General features: G+C 57.6%; 1 protein-coding gene across 14 annotated transcripts in view; it reads left to right on the forward strand.

Annotated features, from left to right (window-relative positions):
* Positions 1-4,675: 4,675 nt before the first annotated feature.
* The window catches only part of ZMAT4 (zinc finger matrin-type 4), a 101,840-nt gene continuing 81,824 nt past the window's right edge, over positions 4,676-24,691 (forward strand). For 3 of the 14 annotated variants that reach the window (XM_065040806.1, XM_065040808.1, XM_065040810.1), the window contains exons 1-2: positions 4,730-4,943; positions 17,392-17,493. In XM_065040806.1, the coding sequence (XP_064896878.1) occupies positions 17,392-17,493 (102 nt within the window). In that variant the 5' untranslated portion in view covers positions 4,730-4,943. Of the gene's footprint in view, positions 4,944-9,681; positions 9,983-17,391; positions 17,494-24,691 lie in introns of those variants that run through there. The other 11 variants (XR_010467997.1, XM_065040811.1, XM_065040816.1 and 8 more) reach the window with 10 other exon arrangements.

Here is a 24,691-nt window from a genome sequence, read left to right on the forward strand (position 1 = left end):
TGAAAAACATTCTGTTGAGAAACAATTCTGCTGGGCTGTCTTATCTGCTGTTCCCTTTGCTCATTTTTGATAGCAAGGGGCACTATAAATACACAGAGTTATACATAAAAATGAGAAACCTTGGCAACCAAATAGAAGGTTACTTGTTTTCTGGTGCTCGCTCACTATGGGCAGACGGGTGAGGGGAGATGCAGTTCATCGGTTGGCATTTCATCTTTACGGCTACTGGGCTGATGCTGAGGCTGTTGAGTGTTGGGCTGAAAGGGAGTCGTGTACCAGCGGATTATTTTTCCCTAGAGGTATTTGTTAACCCTCTAAACACCGGCCGTGGTTTCTGGGGCGCTGTGGCGAGGCTGGCGATGGAACAGGGGTGAAGCAAAGCTTCGGAGCCCGAGCGCAGGAGCCGCCCGTGGTGACAGGGACCGAGTCCTTCTCGGCACCGGGACGGGAGGACGTGGTGCTGCCTGGCTGTCCTGGTGCTCTCCTTGGAGCCTTCCCTGTGCCGACACGCAAACCCCTCAGCAATTCCTTCAGCTGGGCTGCAGAACCTGGGCTGTTGTCTCGTGCAACTTGCTAGAACTGTTATCACCTTAAATTAGGCCTGACAAAGGGCAGGATCTCTGGTGCAAGGGGTGACTTGTGCTGTTTCCAAATGAGTGGGCAGAGGAAGGTGCCCGCTCCGCCGCCTCCGCAGCTCTGGCAGAGGGCTCTGTGTCGGGAGCCGGCGGAGGCTGCGGGTGGCGCTCGGCCTCCGGCACCGCGGAGACAAAACCCCGCTGGTGGAAACCGGGCTCAGCTGCCCGGCCTCACCGCCCGGACCGGCACGCTGGGGCTTCCAGCACCGCAGCTGCTGGACAAGGTGCTCCTTGGCTCTTAAGTTCTCCAGGGATGTTCCCAGGAAAACTACCCACCTGACATGACCTCGGGAGAAAACACTTTTGACCATAGCCATCAATGGTTCAGAAAACCGAGAGTTATTTTGGCACCAAAATACTGCACTCCCCCCTGACACTGCATCTTGTTCATGCTCATAAAACAGGAAAACTTAAAAAGCAGAAAGTGGACTGAAACTACCACCAGGTTTTGCAAGATGCTTTACTGTTATTAGCATTTTTTGAAGTAAGAGCCCTTCTGCAGAAATGTGCGTGTGCACTGTTCGCAAGCCGCGTGGAGAATGAAGGTTTGGCCGAGGGACGAGCGGCCGCGCAGCTCGGGACTGCAAGGGCGCCCGGGCCGGGGAACCGCGAGCGGCGGCGCGGGGACCGGCCTCGCTGCGGCCCGCGCCCGTGCCGAGTGCTCCTTCCAGCGGGAGAAAGCGAGCAGTTCCCCCGTCAACAAGGCAAGCCAATGTAAAACCAAGGGTTAATTGGAACAGTCTTCTGTGAACTCAGGAGAGGTACTGCGAGCTGGTACAAATCACAGATAACGTGCACGTGGAAATGCAGCTCAGTGAGGTGCCACCCAAAGCAGAGGGGAGTTCTTTTAGCAGCTTGGGGTAGGTATAGTTTCCAGATGTGTTTTATTTAATGTTTTCTCCTTGCTGCACTTGTGAGTTTATACTCCCTGGGATTATGGAATGACATACAGGTGTGTTTTGCACAGGGCAATCCAGCCATGCACCGGGTGAGCGGGCTCGGCGATCTGCACAGTAGCATTCCCCTGTCACCAACTGACGGTGGTATAACTAGAGAAGTCATTAATCCTTGCTCAGAAACTATTTATAGCAAGACAGAGAAACAGTCCCCTGCACGTCGGGCTAGGCTGGGTGTGGAAATGACTCCTCGTGCCATATGTACTGTGGGGCCCAGAGCAGAGAAAACAATTTGCTTCTGGGAGGGAAGTTCCCTTCCTGGCCACACGCAGACTGATGCAGACTGTCTGCTGCCACCAAGGTGCCACCTCTGGATGTGAACACGGGGTCACCTGGGACATCTCCTGGAGAGACCCCAAACCTTCCCCAGCGGCAAAAAGGGAGCACTGAAGGACTGACGATGTTGAACAGCGTGCGGGAGCCTGCAGAACCGGTGCGGAGGGGGCGACTGCGGGAAGAGGAGAGGAGGGTCCGGGCAGCTGGGGGTGGGTGCTGGGAGCCGGGGTTGTGGTGCTGGGGTCAGGTGAGGTGGCGGCGCTCTGAGAAACGCTCCTGTTGTCGAGTTAAACACTTCACTGGATTTTGCCTAGTGAGGCACAAATTGCCTGTCTGTGTGCTGGCAGCCAGGGTGACCACAGGGGAAATGTGTTTCTGGCTGGGCTCGCTGCATCTGCCAGGCTTTGCTGTGAGGATTTCTCAGGAGAAAGCGTAACGTTATTTTAGCCTCTGAGATCAGCGCGCCGAGCCTTGCGGTCACCACGGGCAGGACGGGGCCCCTCGCAGGGCGCTGGTGCGCAGCCGGCTCCGCTCTGCCCGCTCCAGGGTTCAGCTGCCGGGGGTGGCACAGGGCCTGTCGAAAACCCGGCGACCGCTGTTTTGTAATTGCTGGAGGTCCCCTGTGCTGGCTCGGGCTGACAGAAGCAGCGCTGTGCCCGTGGTTTGCCTGGATGATAAAAGGTGACCTCGGAAATTGCATTTCCAAACATCTTCCTCTATGTGTGAAGGATGGCATCGTTCCCAGTGTTTCAGGCTGAGGCTGCTTGGGGCTCTTTGTTTAAGCTCCCTGGGTGCTGCAATTGTTATGCAAAGAGCTAAAGATGCTCTGCCAGAGTCTGAGATCCTGGAAGGCAGCAACAGTTCAGCCTTTTGTTATCCCCCGGATTAAAAACTGCAGTTGAGGATGAGCGAAGGAAATCAAAGTAACCCATCCAGGGCCATCCCGCAGGCATGTTGAACAGCGCGGCGGAGACGGGGTCAGCCACCGGTTCAGGCTGTTTCAAACAGCGCGAGCTGGCAGAGGGGCCCAAATCCTCAGTGAAGAAGCACATAGTACTTCAAACATCCTGAGCAAACTTCGCGTTGCAAAAAACCTACTGCTGCCTGCTCTGATTCCACTGCTGAGTGCCAGGGAAGGAGAAGTCTAAAGGGCGCCGTGCCTCAGAGGGGGATCCGGGTGGTTCCCGTCTCCAGGCGCAGGCGCTGCCCGGCGCGGGGCGCTGCAGCTGCTGGGCGGGCTCCTCGCTGCACCCCAGGAGCCGCGCCCGGCTCCCCGAGCACCCCGACGTTCATGCCAATGAACTGCTGACCAGATAACCGTTTCGTATTTAATTGGTGGTTGAAAAATATTTTGCTAAACTGCCCTGTGGGCTGATAGTTACTGTACTGATGTGCTCGATGTGGACAGTGCTTAGCTCAGCCTTTGGGAGGAAGCGGGCTGGTGGAAGAGGCAAATTAATCAATGTGACTGCCCACCAGGGTCAAATTAGAGAGAAATGGATTTTTTTCTCTTTGGAAGGGGAAAAATGTAGTGTTCCCATAAAAACACAGGGAATCTGAAGTATTTCATAGCTGTAATGTGTGTGAGGAAGGGTAAGCTCCCTCTGGGTGAGGAGGCTGGATGGGAAATCCAATTCTTCACGGCTGCAGGGCTACGACATCTCCCTGGAGGCAAAGGGGAAGGTCTGCGCCTCCCTCTCGAGGTGGAGAGGAGCCGATGCCCTTTGAGGTCGGAGTTCCTCGCAGGGCTGTCTGTCGCAGGCACCCTCTGGCAGCGAGGACGTGGTGGTGATGTATGGGAGCCAAGAGCCTCCCAGACTGTGCCCACCAACAGGAACGGGCTGACCTGGCCCGACCGGGCGGCCCTGGGGGGCAAACGCTGTGTGAGCAGCCAAGGGACAGCAGCCTGCGCAGGATCGGGCCCGCAGCTGCTGAGCGCTGCCCCCGAGCAGGTGGCGCAGGAACCTCTGGGCACCGGCACGAGGTGTCGGTCAGACCGGCTCAGTGAGTTCTCTCCCCCAGAGGCGCCGTATGAGACAGCACAGCCTGTCCAGAGCCTTTCAGGGAGGAGACGGCTCTGGTTTGTGCTCTGCTTTGCTCCATGGCTGCAGTAACCTCTCCTTCTTTAGAGAATAAGATGTTGAAGAGTTGTTGAAAATGATCAAACCCTTCAGCTTCACTACTGTGATTAATCAATCACAGCTGCTGCTTTACACCTCCTTGTTTTGATGTGTTTCAGGTTGTTCCAAAGTAAGCGCAGCTCAGGACCAGTAAACACATTCCTGAGCCCTTGCAGAGTGCGGGGATGAAGCAAATCCTGTGCTTTGTTCAAAGCCAAGACTGCCCAGCTCTATTGGGAAGAGCAATGGGGCAGCCTTTTTCTTTGGTACAAAGGAGGGCAGTACCAAATTACTCCTCACAATTACTTTCTGCAAAAGAGAGTTCTGATAGGAGGTGCTTTGTCGGGGGAGCCTGTCCAGTTCCCTCTGGCATCTGCTCTCCTCTGGCCGTGGCTTTGAGAAAAAGCTGTTCTGCCCTCCATCCCTGCGTGGGTCTTGCCTCCTGCTGTCCCTTGGTGCTGCGTGTGGTGGGTGCTCGCTCCATAAATCCAGGGTATTAAAATAAATGCGTCATCTGCAAAAGTAGAAAATACGTTCCCCCTGGAGCCTGTGAGAGCTTCCACAGCCTCCGCCCTGGAAACCAGATTTGCACATCCTTGTGCTTCCACAGTGGAGAAAAGCCCGCTCGGGCGGCCAGGTTCGCGCTGTGTGCCCAGGCCTGGCTCGGGCCGCGGGGCCGCTCCCGGGGAGGCTGCCGCTGCCGCTGCATGCGGAGGGGGCAGCGGGGCCGGCGCGGCCCTGCGGAGCGCGGCGGAGCCAATGATGCTGCCAGGGGAGGAGCCGGAGCGCCAGCCCAGCGCCTCCCAGCATCGCCCAGCGCCTCCCAGCATCGCCCGGCGCCTCCCGGCACACTCTGCCGGGGCTGCCGGAGGAGCCGGGCGGGGAGCGGAGCCCCGCGCTCGCCGCTGCGGTGGGCGCCGTCCCGCAGCATCGCTGGAGCCGCCGCCGGCACGAAGGTACCGACCGGCCCCGCCGGCGCCGCGCTGGGTGCTCGGAGCTGTTGATTCGAGTTGGCGGAAAGTTTACGGGGAAATCCGGGTTGTTCAGTCCCGGTGCGGTGCGGGAGGTGGGAGGGGGGCTGTTCCGCTCGCCGATCCGCTGCCGGGTGCGGGTCCGGCTGTGCCAGCACCGCTGCGGGGGGACCCTGCGGGGCGCTCCGGCGCGGGGGGCTGTGCCTGCGCCGCTGTGACCCCCCGGGCCGCGGTGGCCAGCGTGCGCTGTGCCCCTGCCCCCGCCCCGCTGGGACGGTTCCCGGCGGAGCCTTTGTTGAGCGCGGCCCCCCGGAGCCGGGGCCGGGGCCGCGGGCGGGCGGGGCGGCCGGTCCGAGCCCCCCCGCGGGCAGCCCTGGCGCCGGGCGGGCGGGGGGATCGCGGGGCGCTTCTCCTGGAGGGACGCTGCGCCTGCGCCCCCACAGCCCAGCGTGGGAAAGGGAGCTCCCCGGGCCGCGGGGTGCGAGCACGAATGTCTGCGGATGCGGAAAACAAGGGGATTCTCTCTGCTGTTTGGGAAGTTTGGAGAACTTCCCAAGTCAGCACCGCTTGGAGAGCTAAAGCACGTTTCCAGGGAGGCGGCCAAGTGCAGGGGTTGGGGCTGGGGCCCCTGGGGGCTGCCCTGAACCCACTCACTGCAGCACCCGCGGCAAGGTGGCTGCCGGCCTGTGCAGCTGGCAAAGGGGGTCGGCCTGTGTGTCTCCGTGGGGCTGGCGACCCCCACGTGTTGCGCTGGAGTCGTCCATAGGCCTGAGAGCCTAAGGAAAAGCGGTCCCTGCTGCAGCACGAGCAAGGTGACGGCTTTTTTGGGCCGCATGAGAGATCTCTAGTGACTGACCCTTGAACCACCTCAATTGCCAGTGATCTGTATCCATTGATTAGTGATACCAGATCTGGGCAGTGCCGGTCAGTTCCTGATGTAAAACATGCTCCGACCGCTGCCCTTTGGGCAGCACATGCTCCTGTTGCCCTCCTCTGCTGTTGAAGTGACCTTAGCCTGCAGTATTGGGTGAAGAACAAGGTTTGCAAAGCCTTGAAGAGACAGTTAAGAATCACCAGTTTGCATTTTCTGCATGAGATTGTGCTGTTGGTTCTCGTGTGAGCACGTGCAACGTCCACCTGCACAACACAAAGCACTGACTGTGGAGTGTAAGAGGGGAGCCCAGGGGAGCAGGCGCTGCTGCTGGAGGGGGCGGCACGGAGCGGGGACACTGAGCACAGGGACTTTGGCTTTGGAACTCTCGTCGTTCCACAGGAAGGGGACAGTGACCTGGAGCGTCTCTTGCCAGTTCTCCTTGCCCTGTGCTGCAGGCTGGGGGATGGCTGGGTCTTGATAAACGATTTTGTAAGAGGTATTTTGATAAAGGTTGCTAGACAGTGACTCATCTACTGTAGGAAGGGACAGGAGGGAGGGGCAGCACAGGAGCTTTCTAGAGTAAAAACGTGTCTTTCGCCCCGATTTTATCAGAAACAGGAGGGCAGGAACCTGTTATTACTCCCAGAGCAGCGTAGACCTGTTGGTTACAAACCTCCTAATCCCAGGGCCCCTGTACCTGCTCTGGCACCTCCTGCATCGCTTCCCTGGGGAGGATCCTGCCCTTCGGCCACATCCTGGGGGGGGACTGTTCCAAAATTTGGATCGATTTCCACCCCTCCAACTGATTTTATCTGATCATTCTTAATCACTTCTGGGTCACTCCAAATAACTGACCCTTGTCTGTATGGAGCAGTGTGCGTGGCGTTTCTGTGCGTACCCGTCTGACTTGGGTGTTGTGCGTGTTTCAGAAGTCACTTCCCCTGGCTCTGAGTTGCAGTGTCTTAACTCTCCTCCGCACGCAGCCTTCCTCCTCGGGCTCTTCTGCCTCGCTCTGCCCTCCCTGTGCTGGGCGCCCCAGAGCAGGTGGAGTGCTGCTGCGTTTCCACCTCCCGCCTCGGCTGTTCACAGTAGTGCTGACCAGCCCTTCTTGGAAAGGTGTTGTCCGTGTATGGAGATGTTCTGAGGTCTGCCTGTGTCTGGGTTATTTGCTGTGTCCAGTTTGCAAAGGAATTGGTTCAGCCCGTTGATCCTTGCTGACTTAGCGCCTTAGTCCCAGCGAGCAGCCCGGATTTCTCCCTCTGGGGGGTTTATGGCACTGCACCACCTTCTCCCCCTGCCCAGAGGTTTACCCGGGAATCAGACCCTTTCGCATTGCAAGTGTTCTCCACAGTCGGGAGCACTCGCAGAAGCCCCTCAGGGGTCGCTGCAGGGTCTGAGGGGGCCGGCAAGGCTCCTGGGGCTGGTCCTGGCTGATCTTGCACCGGGTGGCACTGGCGCTGCCGGGTCTGGGTGTCTCACTTTATCTGGGTTAGGTTCCCAAGGAAAGAGGTGTGACTTGACATGCAGAACTGGTTTGAGAGATCAGAACTGGGCCAATTTCTAGGCCAAAATGGGGCCGCTGCTGTTCCCAAGGGTGGATTTGGGTACAGAACCAGTTGAAGGTCAAGGCTCCCACCTCCCTCCATTGCATAGGTGCCTTCATCCCCTGGCGGCTGCTGGGCAGGTAGCAGGACGTGTGGAAGCCTTATTGTTCCTTACAACGTGTGAAACCCAGCCCTTGCTGAAGCGCAGGGAGTTGTGCCGTGCAGACAGGGCTGCCCCAGGACAGCAGCAGCTTCAGGAACCGAGGGGAAGGCTTTTTGCCGCACTGTGCCGTCTTCCCTGCAGAGCCTTTACTGTGCTTGCATCCACTGAAGGAAGGTTTAGCAGAACCAGGCTTTGCTGTATTGGTTGTGCAGCTCTGACCTTCAGGCAGCTTGTGGATGAGACTGGAGAGGCTCTGGCTTACTGGGATGGTGCAGCTTTGCCCCTTGGTTTCAGTTCTGTGGTTTCTCGGGCGCGTTGGCGCCATGCTCAGTATCCACTGCTCTCCGGGAACGACATCCCGGTCTCTCCTTTCAGACTCGCTGGGTGTTGGAGAGCTGAGCCTGGGCATTGCGCAGGTCAAGGGCGCCCGTGTCACCGTGGGCTGCCAGAGCTCCTCCCGCAGACGCCGGTGGCCGGAGGGCATCCTGCTCCCTTCTGCAGCACGCTACAGCACCGTGCTCCAGCGGGCGCTGCCCTGCAGGCGTATACAGGGTGAGCTTAAAAAGTCACAGACCTGCAGAAGTCAAGAGGAATTAAATGCACATCTTTCCGGGCTGTGGCTTTTGCGGGAGCCGTGTGCAGAACCGCGGTGCTCGCAGGGTCGCTCGTGCTCCGCCGCCTGCTCGCGCTGCTCAGCCCGGCGCAGGAGCATTTGGGTCTTTGCGTCCCTGGTCACCTTGCCCGGACCCGGGCCGTGGTGTCTGCGCTGCCTGCCTTGCGCCGCGCTCTGCTGACAGCTGCCTTTCCGCTCAGCCCAGAGGTGTGAACGCGTCTACCGGCCACCTCGTCCTGCTCCGCGGCGCCGGGAGGTGGCGTTTGTGGGGGCTGGGGGGAGCCATGCCTTTTCATTTATTAATTAGAAAGCAATAAAGTTGCAGAGACATCAGATTTTGAGAAAGACCCAGAGTTCCCAAATGCTCCCAGAGGATAGATCCCTAATTACTCTCTAATTGCATTAGAGTTTAATTTGTTGTTGTTTTTACTGTAATGTTTCCATTTTTCTCGACAGTTTGCTTTGTTCCATTAACTAGAAATGGCTGGAGATGAGTATTCTCAATATTAAAACTTGCCTGCTGTGCGATGCCTGACAGCGTTCAGGCCTTCAATGCGCTGGCAGGGGCCGCGGTGGCGCGGCCCGCGCTGCTGTCCCCCGGTGCGGCCTCCAGGCGAGCAGCGCCGCGCTCGCCCGCGCCAGCGCTTCGCCTGTACAGTGATGTTCAGCCCGGGGTGTTGGCGAGGCTTTGCAGGTCTGGGAGCACCGAGTCAAGGGTCTGTTTGCTGCAGGTGAGCGGGGCGGCCCCCCAGGCTGCGACATTGCGGGTGGTCCCTGGCCGCGCTGCCCCCTGCCCAGCAGGGGAGGGGATGCGGCAGGAGCGCGGTGCCGGGTGCGAGGGCTCGCTCTGGAGGGGGCACCGCTGTCAGAGGGACGCGGTGGGCGCGGGGCTGTGCGCGGCGGGCTGTGAGGGGGAGCCCCACGTCCCACCCGGGGCGCGCGTCGGCCCCAGCCCCGTCGCCCCTCGGCATCTCTGCGATGAGAAGGCGGCTGGAGGGCGAGCGGGGGTCGCCGTCCTGCTCCCGGGACGCCGCGGGAGCCGGGCTCACCCCGGCGCGGCTCACGGGCAGCAGCGCTTCAAAGGGCTCGTTTAATCCATTTCTCCGGAGCGCGGAGGGGGAGCAGGTCTGGAAATGCAACCGGGAATCTTCAAAAAGGGCTTTCAAGAGCTTCATTTGGAAAGCCATAGGGGAGAAGAATATTGCTCCTCTTAATGCCAAAGCAGAAATAGATTTAATTTGTCTTGTTAAAGGGGAAATGGGGTAGAAGATGTAGTTAAGCTTGGACCTGCTTCTTGCTGATACATTTTTGTTGGGGAAACAAATCCTTAAGGTGTGGGAATACGTATAAACGCTTTCAGTGTTATCAGCCTCTGCGCTTGAGGCCCTAGAGGTGTCACCTGCTCGCCGCTTTGATCTACTTGCTTATATATGGCATCCATATTACTTGTGTATGCATCCCACAGGGTACCTGCCCTGACTGCCCAGGCTGTGATGCAGCTGCACACATGGCTCTCAAAAAGCAGTACCAGTGCGAGGGGATGCAGGGAACTGCACTGTGAGCTTAAATCTGCTCCTCAATTTGATCCAGCTGCTTAAAAACAGTGGGTGGACTTGGTGGCAAAGTGAGACATTGGTATTTAAAGCTGTCTTGAAGGATGCAGCCACAGCCGTGACACCCAGCACTAGCTGCGGGTATGAGGCACACACAGGGTTCAAAATGACATAGAGAAAATGGGAAAAGCTCTGAGCGCTGGATCTGCAGCACCCAGAGCGGCTCGTCAAAAACCCCAGGAGCAGGATGGAATTGAACACCCGCTGCTTCGGAAGCGTAAGTTAATCAGTTAAACCCCCTGTTGTATGAGATGCCATGCAAGCTCCTCTATTATTTGAAATATAATAAGCACATGTGAGCTGATGGTATTAGCGAGAGAGGCAGAAACCTGAGCGTCCTCTGTGCGCGGTGAAGGTGCTGGGGCCAGCGCTGCTCTGGTCGGGTCTGGCAGTGCCGGAGCCATGGGTTGGGTCTGGCAGCGCTGGAGCCACTGGTCAGGTCTGGCAGCGCCGGAGCCACCGCCCGGCACGGCCTGGGCAGCCGGGCTCCTGTGTGGTGACGCTGGACGCACGGGGTGCTGGCGAGCGGCACCTGTGTTCCCGGACCCCGAGCGCCTCGTCTGCTCTCAGGCCGTGACCGTGCTGCACGGGACGCCGGTGCCTCGCGCGTCCACGCTGGCTCCTCGGTGAGCTCACCGAGCCGCGGCCTCGGTGACGGCACGTGGCAGAGACACAGAGCTTGGCTTGGCTTAAAATGAAAACTAATTAGTCCCTTTTGTGTTTTCCACCTACAGTGTCACTGGTGAAAGTGTCAAGATGATAACTGTGGATCCAACTGCTTATTTGAAAATATTGAGCCATTATACAAGTTTATGGCAATATTATTCCTGCCACCAGAGATGCTTCCCGGTACTACTAATTGTAGCAATAATTAATCCATCTAATTTTCAAGCATACGACTGTGGTTCACAGGAGCCTGGCAGGGACGGGAACCACACTGTCGTTTTCTCCCTGTAAGGGTCAGACTCTTGCTGTGGTTCCCGTGCCGTGCCGTGTGAACGGGCGCCGGCTGCGGCCCCGGTGCTCTGCGGCGCCGCCCTCGCGCGGGCCCGTTCCCGGGGCTCTGCAGGAGCTCCAGGCTCTTCCTGCAGGGCGGGCTGTCTGGGCTTTCTCACGTCTCCAGAGCCTGTTCTGGTTTCAGAGCCAGCTCTGGTGCTGTTCGTGCCGAGGGGGCCGTGGGGCTGTTCCAGGTCATCTCTGCCGGCTGACACGGCTCGTGGTGAACCCCGTTACATCCAGTGTTCTTGGCACTAACTCATGCTGTAATGAGGGTTTCCCTCTCCTCTGCTCTGATTGTGCCGGGTGACGCTTTGCGTTGGGGTTTTGGTGTTACCTGGTGGATGTGTTCCCGTCTCGGGAAATGCTGCACCGCCAGGTCCTGAGCTCTTGCCTCCTGGTGAGCGGTGAAACGAAGACGTCTCCTCCGTCCGCGTTCTCGGAACAGCGTGCCCTTTCGTAGAAGTTTGGATCTGTGTGCACAGGACACAAAGCTGCTTTCCCACCCGGCAAAGCACAGAGGTTTTGTTGGTTTTGCAGGATATATGAAAAGCATTTTTCAGCCTTTTTCCCTCTCTGGCTGGAAAGGAAGGCTGAAGGATGTAAAGGTTTTTTGTTTTACTGAAGGTGGGGGTCCCTGTTTTTTGCTGTTGCACACAAAGGTAATTGACAGATTACATGATAATATGGAGAAGTTTAATGAAAATTGCTGATACCCGTTAGAGGATGTGGAATTTGGACGTGCAGTTAAATCGGGCCAGGGGTTTAGCTGTGCCGTGCTAACGAGGGGACTGAGACACAAACCGGTTGCCTTCCCGGTGTCTGGTTTCTGATGCCGTTGGTCACAAAGCGCTGTGCTGCGGCGGCCGCGGCTGAAGGGAGCGGGGCGCACCGCTCCTGCCAGGGGAGGGCTCCGGCCAGCGCTGCTCGGCCGCCCCGCAGCCCGGCTCCCGTCGGCCCTCCTGGGGCCACTGGGGCTGTGCCGAGCGGGGAGGGGAGCTCAGCGGCCGCGGACACCCAGCACCACGTCTGCTCTGCTGCCCTCGCTGACCTCTGCCGGGCAGGGAGCCCTTAGCGCCGGCAGCAGGCGAGCGGTGACGTTAGACTGATTTGGGGTTCGCGTTGCTGAGGCTGAAGCTGGTTCTGGTATAGGTGCTTGAGCTTGGCTGGCTGGACCCGAGCGCAGGCTGCGATCAAAGAGTCCAGTACTAAAATAATCCCCCTCAGTGATGGACAGGTTTGTTCTCTGAAGGCTTCTTCTAAGCTCGTTGCCACCTTACATGGCTTTGCCTCTTGGGTTTCTGAGCTGAGGCTGATGGGGAATGACAGGCTCTGATTATGCAAAGAACCAGAGGCTACGAGCTGCAGGCGCAGGACTCGGCTTGACTCGCTTCCCACTGCTTTGTATGTTATTAGGGAGCCACAGGAAAAAGTAGGTCCTGCTTATCCAAAAATAAATGTGGTGTCCTGATTGTAATTGCAGAGAGGCTGCACGTGAGCCGGTCCCGGCTTCTCCCCCGCGCCGGCTCCTGCCACGGCGCAGCCCCAGCGCCGGCCGCGGGAGAGACTGGCCAGGGCGGCAGCGACCCCCGTCTCTCGGGGTGCCAGCAGCCCGGCGGCGCGGACCGCGCTCCGGGGAGCCTATTTGTGCCTCTTTTGCTGAGAAACCGCCGTTTCCATAGCAACCGTGAGCATCACATGGTAACCCTGGCTCTGCAGCGTGCCAGCCCGCAAGGCGCCTCGCTGCGCCCCGTGCTGCCGGCCCCACGACGCCCCGGTGCCGCGGGGGACACGGGGGGACACGGTGGTGTGGGTCCCCAGAGAGGCTGGCACAGCATGGTGCTCATGGCTGGGGACACCGCGGGAGCTGCCGGAGCTCCCCTCTGCCGTCTGGGTACACCCAGCCCGCCGCTCGGAGCACAGCCCGCGCTGGAGTGTGGTGGGGTCTGTTTTAACCCCTTTTTCGGGGATGTTTCTGGGCTGTCCCGGCTGCGAAGGGGCTGAGTTGTGCTGCCCGACTGAGCCAAAGCCCCGTCCTTGAGGTGTGCGGGACGCAGAGGTAATGCCCTGAGGCACGAAATGCGATTGCTCTTCTTTCAGTTCCTACAAACTTTATTAAAGCAGTCACAATATATCAATCTCCCTTTCAAAATGCATTTTTATTCAAGTCAGCACGTTTGCAATTAAATCCTGCCACCTGATGTAGTGTGAATAATCAGAACAATTCATGTGCCTCAGCAGCAGTGTGCGTGCAGGGAAGGGATGGTGCCACTCAGAGTTGCAGCGTAGCTCCTGTTGGACGTGGCAGCGTCGTTCCTCCGTCACCCCCGAGGCAGCGGGTGGCCGGGAGGGCTCGCTCTCTGCTGCACCCACAGGCCTCTCCGTTGCTCTCTGAATGCACATCCCTGCACTTTCCTTGGCGTGTCCTTTGTTCCGCCTCAGACAGGCTGCAGGTCAGAAGGCACCGGCTGGGTTTTCCCGCGTCACCGTGTGCCGCGCCGCCGGGCGGGCGCCGTGCTGTGCCGTGGGGGCGCAGGGCATCGCACACCCCCGAGCCTCGGCTTTGCTGCTTTTCTGCCTGGAACACATCACCCGCACCTCGTGGCTTCCAAACGGACAGGGGCCGCTGCTTTTCCTGACGCGTTCATGATTGTGCTTTCTTGCCTGGTTCTGCTATTTGTAAGTGGTACCCGGTGAGGAGGTGGGACACGCGGCAGCTCCCCTGCTCTGTCACTGAGTGTCCTGTTCCCGGTCCCGGCAGACGCCATGGAGCAGGTCCCAGCAGAGGAGCGGTCTGGCTGCTTGCGCTGGGGAAGCCGTGCGAACGGGGCGCTGGGGACGCGCGCGCTGGGGCTCGCCCGTGCCGAGGCTGCGTCTCCGTGTTGCTCTCTGCAGCCTCTCCTCTGTGTTTTGACACATGCAGCAGACACGTGCGGGGTTTCTCCTGCTCCCCAGCTCATGCCAGACACAATCTCGTTCTGATTTTCAAGGCTCCAATAAAGCGTGTCAAAATGCATCAAAGGCTGAATGCAGAAGTGAAGCAAATGGACTCTGGAGAGGATTTCAGGAATGGAGGGAGTAGGGAGATGGCAGATAAACCCCAAACAAACAGGAATTGCAGGGAAGGTGAAGTCTGACAGTGCCGGCAGATGTTCAGCACAGCTGGGGGGTCATGGAGCGTCTTTGGTTTGGCAGGAGAACAGGAAAAATGGAAAATAGCACGCATGCCTTCCGAGGACGTGGCTTGTGCTGAGCACCTTGTGTGCAGGGACCCCAGCAGCACCACCTCTGGGACGCAGGATCGTCCGGGCCCCGTCACGCCGCTCGCCGGCGACGGCCCCGTCCCTCGTGCTGGTGGTGCTGGGAAAGAAGGCGCCTCGAACGGCAGCGCTCTGCGTGTCTTCAGACGCCTTGTCAGAGCAGTGACGGGGCTGCTGAAGGCACATTAATTATTAGTAAAGACTTCTTTCTTTTTATTGCAAGACAAATTAAACAGGAGAAGAAAACAGGAAATGTTATGTGAGATGTTAATCCATGGGAGACTGACAGTAGCAAAAGCCACAAATAATTCGTGACATGAAAATCAGGACATCTAATTTTTGGCTTGTTGTTTGCATTTGGCTTTCGTGCACATGCTCCGTCGCCACTTCTCTAGTGCTCCAATACGGAGGTTTCGGGAGCTGTTAATTCTGGGGAAGGTGATTAAGGCACTTCAGAGTAAATTGGATAAGGGACCACGTTTTTTTTTCCTTTCCTCTTGATGGGAAGAAAGCAAGTTGCTGAATCTCAGTGCTTTGTTCTATAGCGCTCGCTGTCCTCGATCGCACCGCAGGCGAATCAGCACCGTGCAGGAGGCGCCGGTGCAGCCCGGGGGTGCGCGGCGGAGGGAGCGGAGCCTGACCCCGGGGCTGGGCTGCGGCAGCGCTTGTCCTGTCTCCGTTCTGACAGGGACGCATCCAGCACGCGTCGTGTCTGCTGGGATTCGGCTGGTACGAAGGAATGTGGCTCTGAGCGCGTCTCCGATGCCAATATGTGGATTGCTGTCCTCTAAAATGTAATGCAACTTAGTTTACATCTTTCCAGCAGTTGCCAAAAACTGGAGTCAGCCCCGTCAAACTGATTTTCATTAAGCTGTTACAGTCATGGAACTGCTGAGGAGAATCAGAGCCATATGGCACAAGGTATTTAAAACGAGGCCTCTGATGACACGTTTTGCCGTTCCTGGAGATGCTGAGCTGACATTGCAGAGGTCACTGATCTGACATGGGGGGGACATCAACAGTGCCAGCAGAACAGACAATAACGAACCCACGGAAAGGAGACGAAGCGTTCGTGGTGGAGGCCGCGCTGCTCGTGTCCCCGCCTGAGCAGACCAGGAGTTGTGGACATTCGGACGTGGGCGTGCAGACCAAGCGCTGCCGCTCGGCTGGACGGGCTGAGCCCCCGGCACGGCTGCCGGCCGCTCGTTGATCCTCCCGCGCTCAGCAAGGAAAGCCCCTGGGAGCCAGCGGGGACCGCGTCCCTCCGCGCTCAGCGTCTGCCGCTCTCCTCGAGCACCTCGTGGTGTTTGCGGCCACGACGTGGGGAGCAACCCTGCCGCTCCGCTTCTGATGAGGCGGGATGAGCGGTGAGGATCAGCCTCAGGCCCGTCAGTTCCAGGAGCTGTTGGGCACGTGTAGGCAGGAGAGTCAGAGTGGAATTAAGTGATTAGAAATACATAAATATTAATTGCTTATGAACTCCCTTTATGACACTTACAGGCGGAAGAAGTTAATAAATCACTGCTAGGACTGACCCACAAAATAGTAATGCAGAGTGTATCTGAGACAAAAGAGGGGGGAAAATGAGCTTTTCTGGAGCAGGAGAAAGCGCTGGTTTTAGGTCAGGTACCCGCACAACAAAGCCGTTCTCTCTGTTCCAGGGCTTCGTGTCTGGAGTCAGCCCTGTGCGGCAGAGGGGTGGTGACGCGCGGGTGCCATCGGCACCGGCTCAGAGCGGTGGCCGTGCCAGGGCCAGCGCTGGCCGGGAGCCGCCGTCGGCCTGTGGCCACGAGCCGCGGGGTGAGGAGCCGCTGCTCATCAGAACTCCGTTCCGTGGTCTCGCGGGGTGCGACCCCGGTTCCCGCGGGGACGGCGCGCTGGGGATGCTCCTGTGGCCCCGGTCTGTAGCTGTGCTCCTGGTGCTCATCTGGGGGCTGCCCTCCCACAGACACGGATTAGGCAGCGTGGAGAGCTGTGCGGGAGTCACGCTGCACAGCATTCGCGTTGTCGGCATCATAACCGTGTGCACCTGTTGCGACGCGTTACAGCCTTGTGTAGTAACAATGGCAAATAAAACCTAACGGGCAATATTGAGGCTAAAAATCCTATAGCTCTGCAAAGTTACTGCCTGGAGAAGACACTAAATGCTGTTCCTGGAAAAGGCTGTTTAGCCCCTGCTGCTGTAAAGGGGGGACAGCAACCCCAGTCGTATGCACACACGTCGGAGGGAGGATAGACTTGGGATCTGTTATCAGAGCATGAAGGGCTAAGCTAACACTGAGCAGCTTTTGATTTACTCTGCTTTTTGCAGTGAGAGTTTGTACTGCGAGCATGGCAAACTGCATGCAAATGAAGGAGATATTACCTGCCTCTGTCTCGGCTGCTGAGTTGAGGTTTAATGAGATTCTTTAGTTTGCCATGTTTCAGCCTGTTTTATTTAAGCAAGATTTCTTTCCTCCACTTTATTTTGCCTTTGATGCAATTTTGCAACACTTCTTGTACTCCTAAAATCATCTTTTGGTGCCTTTGAACGTTTCTCAATGCAGCATTTCTCTAGACAGAGGAAAGGGAGGTTAAACCTAGGCAGATAGCAAGCGAAAACAAGCGAATGTCTTTGCGGAGTCAGAGCGCAAGGGCACCAGCAACGGGGCTCCGAGCGCCGTGTCTTTTGTCTCGCGGACTACAAAGGATAAACCTCTTCCTGGAGCTGGGGGAAGTGGATCTCTGCAGACCGGGAGACTGTGGGTTAGTGGGCGATATCCTGGCACTAGTCAGAAGGCACTGGTGTCCATTGTCCCTCTTGAAGGGCACTGTTCTGTTTGTTTTTACGCGTCCTGACTGTGGGGCGGCCCGCGGTGGTTTCTGGTGTTGTCTGGCTCTGCCGGGCTGGCTCTGTTGGGAGCCGCAGCCTTGCCGCTGGGCAGCCGGCTGTCAGTTCGGAGCTGGGCACCCGCGGTCCTTTCTGTCGTGGAGGAAGTGTGACCGGAGGGCTGGAGAATCCTGCCGGGTCCCCGGTGAGCCGGTTCTGAGCCGCAGTGTCGTCCTGGGGAGCCGTGGGGAGCACACGAACACTGGAACAGCTGCTCCAGAGCAGCACAGCCCAGCAACTCACCCGAGCAATTTCCTTGCATGTCTGAATTGAGAAACACAGCAGAGCGCCCTTCCAGCTTAGAAACACCTTCCTCCAGGTTGTAGCGATGTTTGCGGTTTATAGAAAGCTGTTTATCAGCTTTTGTGTTGCACAAAAGTGGTTAAGCGTGTTTCAAGCCATAAGTGATATACGTCCACAGGGGCCTCATCTAACACATCCTGTCCTGCCTGCCTCCTGTGACTGATTCTGCCTCTTGTCTCTTGTCTCTGCTGCGAACAGATGAAATCCTCCGACGTCGACCAGGAGCTGTTCACCGAGAGCTACTGCAGGGTGTGCAGCGCTCAGCTCATCTCCGAGTCCCAGCGCGTGGCCCATTACGAGGTAGGACGCGCTCGGTACCGGCTCCCGCGGTCCGTGACTCGAGCCCGGCGGGGCCTCGGCTGCTGCCCTCCCAGCCGGCGGCGGCGCCCGCGCGGGAATTCCGCCCTGAAAACTCCGTGTGCAAAAGACTGTTTACTGGTGGCCTCTTACTCTGTAAATGGTGTCGCTGCAACATCGGCTGCCGCGCGGCTGGTGTTCGGTTCTGCCCGGGTTTGCAAGGTCCGGCTGCGGTCCGGCCGTGACCGAGAGCTGGCTTTCAAAGGGACGTAGTTGGCAAGGACGTCAACTAAGAGTTCAGCAAAGCAAACTCAAGGTTTTATACTAAATGTGCTACACTGTGCTTTGCTAGGTTGGAATCACTGTGCAGAGAATAGATTAGTATTTGTGAATGTATTTAAGCACTTAGGAGGCAGGCAAGCCATAAACAATTAGGATATATTAGAGACACGTTAGAACAGCAATTAACAGCACTGCATATCTTCAAAACAAAATTAAATAAGTTCCTATTAAACAAGGGAGGAAATTACTGAGGGATATGTTGCTGTGAAAAATCCTTTGAGAAAGTAAAACGCAGTGCCCGTCCCAGTCTGGGCAGCTGCTCCGGAGCAGCCCTGGGGACGGACCAGGGACACGGGCCGGTCCCTGCGGGGCGCGGGAGCAGGATGAGGAGGGACCAAGGACTCGCGGGTTCTGCGTGGCTTTGCTGCATTCACCGCTGCTTTTGGTCACACCAAGACGCTCGGTGCCTGCAGTGTTCCAACGAAATCAGAGCCTGTGTTGGCAGACCTGGAAGGTGAGGTTTCCCCAAACTTTTGGTCTGGTTCGAGTGGTTAGTGATGTATATGTGGGGAGACATTTGAGTGGCCAGTGCAGACATACAAGCAGCTTAATCAATGTCCAGTGTCCGAGGATGCTGTGCCGCATTAATAAGCAATGCGAGCAGTAGTGCACATTGACTCGTAAGGCACTTTCCATGTCCGCTTCGGGGAGTTTCCTGAGCCGTCTCCCGTGGGTGCTGCTCCGCTGCCCGGCCGTGCAGCAGGGCCCTGGCGGCTGCCGCGGAGCGGCCTGCCGTTGCAGTTTTAGGGACATTTTCCAGGTCTTGATGAGCGGTGCTGCAGGTGCCAGGCTGTCTACAGGAGGCAGAAGCATTGCTGCAGAAACGGGAGCGGCGACTGGGGAGCAATGGGGTACTCAGCCAATCGCTTCTCTTCTGCGCCTGTAACCGTAGGTATGAGCTGAATCATTAATTCATAGCAGATGTTTTTGAAAGGTGGAAAACAACACGCTGTTCTGTTGTATATTGCTAGTGCGATGTGTTGTGCTCGTTTGTCATCCCCCGTGAAATCCCAGCAGACGCTGTCGACATTTGGCACAATAATGGCGCTGCCGGGCTGTGCCAGCGGAGCAGAGGGACGGAGAGCGAGCGGGCTCTGTCCAGCGCTGCCCGGGGCTGCTCTGCGGGCCCCGCAGCCAGAAGGTGCCGTGTCCCCGTGGCTGTGCTGTGACCCCGTGGCTGTGCCGTGTCCCCGCAGCTGTGCCATATCCCTACGGCTGTGCCGTGTCCCCGTGGCTGTGCCGTGTCCCCGCAGCTGTGCCATGTCTCTACGGCTGTGCCGTGTCCCCGTGGCTGTGCTGTGTCCCCGCAGCCACCTCTGCTCTGGACAGGAGCCTCGGTGCCTTGGAGCGTCTGTTCTGCTCACCGCTCTGGAGCATCACACACGTTGTCCCTGTGTCCCCATCCCAGGAAAGCTGCAGACACGGTGAAGGGCTGTAAATCCGCCCGAGGTGTCAGGGGAAGGCGGTGCTGGGTGGTGGGGGCCTGACCGCGGGCTCTCGCTGGCCCGGCGGGGCCGGACCGGCTGTTGTCAGCCGCGGGGCTGCCGGCCGCGCGGTGCAGCATCGAGCCGGGCCGGAGGTTCCCCGGCCGTGTGCTCTGACTGCAGATGTGCAGGGAAACCGCTCTGCAGCGCTCCCGGGTTCTTCCTGACACGAGCTGGACAGACACCCGAGCAAGTGATTTGTAGTGAGTCACTCGGCAGGGGAACTTGGCCTCTTTTTCTACTCAGGCATTGGACAAGCACTATGTGGTTTTTTCCCAGGTACATTAATCATGGAAAATTATTGGAGAATAATTTCTGCGAATAATTCTTGCTCTGATGCTGTTGCATAAGGAGTCGGGTCTGAGCGTTTGCCCGTGAATGCAGAGGCTGTTTTTTCACAGACACCTGCCCAGAAGGTGTTTGTCTTCCCGGCCAGGAGACCAGGTCACGTCTGTGCTCAGAATATTCACTTTCGTAACACCAGGATTCGCAGCGTGACTTCTGGTATGAACCCGAGTTCCGTCCTGTCCCAAAGCACCGGCTCCCGCTGCATCAGTAGGCAGCGGATGTGTCTGCTGCCGTTGCAGTAGATCTGCAGCCTTTGTGCCAGGCGCTGGAGTCCCGGCTCCTTTGTGCCTGCAGAGTGAGACGTTTCTCTGTCAGAAAACGGGGAAGGAGCGTATGAAATGGGATGTTTTTATCTTGCCGAACAGGAATAGTCACTTCCAATCACTGTCTTGTCTCCTTCTCCGAATCATCAACCAATAACTCTTATTTTCTTTTGTACTATTTTGCCAGGAATAAAGAATAACTTGATGTCAGTCGTGCAATATTAAGCGGTATTATTTCCAAGGGCAAGTGTAGTGGAAAAATGACAAAAGAATCAGGGTATTTGCAGCACGTTTTTGCTCCCGGCTTGACATACAGCAAAATACTGCCCTTATTTCATGTGTTCTGTGCCACCGTGTCCCGGCTTGGTCCGACGGATCTGCTGCGCCTCGCTGTCCCTCCCATCCCCGCGAGAGCGCCGGGTGCGCCCTGGCAGGCCTCGCCTGAGCCGTTGGTTGCAGTGAAGCTGCAGGGTTGCAGTTCTTTGCAAATGAGAAAATGCCCTAACGAGCTCTCTGCGCTGTGGTGCTGAGTGTCGCAGGAGGTTGCGTTAAAGATACCGGTTCACTCTGCGCAGCGGCGAGAAGGAGGTGGGACGGATTTTACTGGTTGTTGTCAATGCCCCAAAGATTGTGCATTTGAATATTTTAATTCTTAAAGCAAATTAATATCTTAATCTGTCCCCTGAAGTGTCAGAAAGCTCCCCTCCTGTTTCTGTACTGGAATGCAGCATCCAAACACGGGTGCCTGGTACAAGCCCCGCTGGGCAGCAGCTGGCTGCGCTGCCGGGCGTCCCCGCGTGCCTCGGCTCTCCCTTCCCTGTGGAGATCAAGGACAGGGGCATGACCGGTGAGACAGAGCATCGCAGAGGGCAGACGGATGCGTTTTGCTCCAGGCGATCGCGGCCAGATGTGCAGTGCTGGCTGGTGGAGGGTGCCCAGATGTGCGCGATGCTCCTGCCTCGGCCGCCCCCTCCCGGTGCTGGGGGGGGTGAAGGTGGGAGGGCGGATGAAGTGGCGAGGCACACGTCTTCCTCCCGGGCCTCTTTGCGCCAGCCCCAGAGACCGCGAGCATCCCGCAGCCATCGACCTTTTGGCTCTGCTTTGATGGCACAGGCACATGTGCCATTCAAACCCAACTTTGAAATGCAAAGATTGAATTCTTTTGTTTTTAAATGACATCCGTGGGTGGGAGAGCAGAAGGCAGCCACCCGGAGCCTGCACCTCATGCAGAGCCTGCTTTGAGGACACGGGAGGGCCGCCAAAGGCCGCGGTTCGGAGCACGGGGCTCTTGCACCGGGCTCCTGTGGCTTCTGTCAGCAAAGCTTTGCTGTTCAGATGCCATTCGCCCCTCAAAGGTGTCGCACAGAACAGCCGAACGGCCGCCCTGCCGTCAGCAGCCCTGGCGGGGGCGCCCCGCGGGCTGTGCCCCCGCGCCGGGAGGGAGCGGGTCGGGGCGCAGGGGCGCGGGCGGCAGCCGGCGCCGGGGCTGCTGAGCGCGAGGAGGCGCGCTGTGCTGCAGTGCCACTGAGCGCTGTGCCGCAGTTTTCCCTTCCCTGTGCTCCTGCGTCTCCCCTTCCCGGGAGCCGGAGCCTCTGCTGCTGGGTGCTCTCTGAATCACCCACCATTAACGCTTCCTTCCCGCTCTTTGAGACGGGCTGCACGGTTTTCAACAGCTAAGCTTTCTTAGTTAGCTCCGAGTCCTCATCCCTGTGTGAAGTGTTTACAGCCATTAGGAAGATGTTAACATTTATTTTCAAGTTTCTCCTTGAAAATCCTGCAGCAAAACTAACAAATATGCAAAGTTGCTCTCAGATTCCACCCTGAGCTGCATATTCATCACCACATTTGCTTCCTAAGCTGCTATAGCACTTTTCTCTGTTGTTGTCTTTATTGCTTCAGGTGTTCACATGGTGCTTTGCTTTTTCATTTGAAATTCCGAGGTACACGGGGTCTGTTGGAAAAGAAGCCCAGGAAGGTGTGGTTGGTTCACCTTGCAGATGAAGGAGTGGTGCTTAAGCGCTCGTGGTGGGGCCGAGTGGCTGGGAGAGGGCAGAGGCGAAGTTCATCAACATTCAAATGCAGAGCAGATGGGGAGAACAAATGAAGCGCTGTGCCCTTTGGCTCCTCTGGAGCTGAGCGCCCTTTGGCTCCTCCGGAGCTGAGCGCCCTTTGGCTCCTCCGGAGCGGAGCGGAGCGCCCTCGGAGTCGCTCGCCCTGTCTGCGGAGCGAGGCGAGCGAGCGCTATCGCCATCCTCATCAATGCTCCTTGTCTGCGCGGGGCTGGAATGGTGCTCGGGTTAATCTGTTGCCAGTCGGGCTGCCCTTCTCTGGGAAAGCGCATAACGTGATGGCTTGTCTGAAGGAATAATAAACATTGTTTACTATTGGCACATTAGCGCCTTAAGGATCGAGATGTGTGTGCTCAGAAAGGCAATCCTGTGTCTGAAATATTAATGCAGTGCAAGAGCACATACTCTATTTAACAAAATAAATGCTGCACTGGAACATGAGGAGCTGGAATGTTCCGTGTGGTGCCAGCTCCTCGCATGAGAGGCTGCAGGTGTTCCAGGGCGCAGGAGAGGAGGGGCCGTGCTGAAATAGAGACGGCCCGGGGTCCGCGGGGCCGCCGGCGTTGGGCGCGTTGTGGCGGGGAGCGCGGCGCCTGCTGGCAGCGCTCTCCTGCGCGCTGCTGCTCGCCGGCCGGCTCCTGGCGTGCTTTGCCAACAGTGACACGTGAATACCTGGGGGACGGAGGAGGAGGGCATGTCCTGCCTGTTGTCCCTGTGTCCTTCCCACATCTGATAACCTGCTCTGCCGTGGTGCACACGTGCTGTCCGGTTTTTGATGCCCGCCCAAATGTTGCTGTTATTCTGCAGATTGTGCTGATGTTTGGTAGGAGAACTTTGGCTTGAGGATTAAAAAAAACAGGCTAAAGAAAACTTTTCTGTGGTTCAGCTCCGAAGACGATGGAGGTGCTGTTCTGCTCTCTGTGTGCACACGTAGACCTTGCCTTGGTACCTGGTCCGTGTCGTGCTTACAGCAGCCATTAAGGTATTTTGAGGCAAACGTGGCCACCCGTTGTACGTGGAAGAGCTGGGTGGGTGTTGGTGCCGTGGTGGGTACCGTGCTGCCTGTGCTCGGCGTGGTGTGCGGAGTCACCGCGCAGCACCAGCTGCTGGGTCACACCGTGCTTCGGGAAACCAACGCAGGTTCAGTGGTGCTTTACAAGGCTCCGTGTTACTGCTCTGTTGTCAACGTTAATGGCTAAGCATTATTTTTAATGCACTCTCAATGTCTAAATCTATCGCTAAATAGCAGCAAGAGCAGATAAAGCCCTATCGTCGAGCTCCCTTCCAAGGCACTTCTGTGCAGAGTCCCGTTTCTGGCCAAAAATAGCTGAGAGTTCAAAGGTATTTTCAGCATAGTAGTAGAATGCTCGGGGAATGGGACCCTGGGGGTAGCAGTAATGGAGAGGCACGAGGGACGTCACGTTAAGCCTGCGTGGAACACAAGGGATGAAACGATGCTCTGTTGCCCAAGACCAGCCCGTCCCAGCCGAGCGTCCCCAGAGGTCCCTGCAGCTCCGGTCAGCTCCCGGCGCACAGGAGGGCACCTCGTTGTTCCAGGTGTTCACTCGGACTTTCCTTTGATGTTTCAAACTCGCAGCCCATGTGGATGTGGGTTCCAGGTGTTTCAAAGCACAGCCTCTCGCTGTGGCAGGCCCTGCGACACGCTGCGCCAGCCGCGCGGCTCTCGGCGCTGACCGGCACTGGTGCACTGGGAGGGGTTTGTTTCGGACGTGGATGGATGCAACGGGGGCAGTGGCTGCCGGTGCGTGCTGCCCTGCGCCTGTGTGCAGGGACGTTGTGGTGCCTTAACCGCTCTGTGTCCAGCCGGGACGGTGGTTCTGTGCCGGCAGTGAGGTCCATCTGCCTCCAGCTCCAGTGCCCGACAGCTTGATCCGAGAGCCCTGAGCTGCAGCTGCTCGGCGTCCGCTGGCTGCGGGCAAACTGCCCCGTGTCCCCTCTCCCTTGGCAGCTCACGCTGGGAAGGAGGATCCAGCGGGTGAGATTTTTCTCTTAGGAAGGTGACTGAAGCAACGGCAATGTTGATTGTAATGGAAGTTGTCAGGCTTGGGCAGGATGCTTTGACCTCGTGTGACCGCAGCCGGTCGCTGCTGTTTGCTTGACTTGAAGCTTCTCAAATCCTGTTTTTTGCATTTTTAATATTGCAGCGATGGGGATTTGGGCGAAGCTGCTGGGGGCTCCCGGCCACGTGCACCCGTCTGCGTCGGTGTCCCTGGTGAGGGGCCCCGCGCTTGGAGCTGGCTCGGCGAGCAGGGAGGTATGGTAGCGGGTTTAGAGAAAACCAAATGAGTTAGTGGCTGCTTGGCTGAATAGATCATTAGTAATCACCTTTATGTGTATCAAATCAATGTCCACACCTGCAATACATCTACCTGTTGCTCTGAAGAAGCCGCCTCATGGGGTGAAAATTCAGCTGGGTGCAGCTGGGAATTACAGACACGTATCTGTGTGCCCGGAAAGTCACAGGCACGAGGAGACGCTTTTTAAAAAATTAAGTCACGGAGGAAAAAGAGGAAGTGGATAGAAATGACCATAAATTATAAATGAGGCTTTGCAAAACTTACAAAGGGAGAAAAAGGACATTGGCACCCAGCAGCGTCTGGAATAACAGATGGGAGTTTGTCTCTGCAGCGCCAGCGGGATCTCGGCGGTGGTGGGTGCCGGTCGAGTGGGCAGA

Source organism: Columba livia, chromosome 25, assembly GCF_036013475.1.
Source record: "Columba livia isolate bColLiv1 breed racing homer chromosome 25, bColLiv1.pat.W.v2, whole genome shotgun sequence".
NCBI lineage: Eukaryota > Metazoa > Chordata > Aves > Columbiformes > Columbidae > Columba > Columba livia.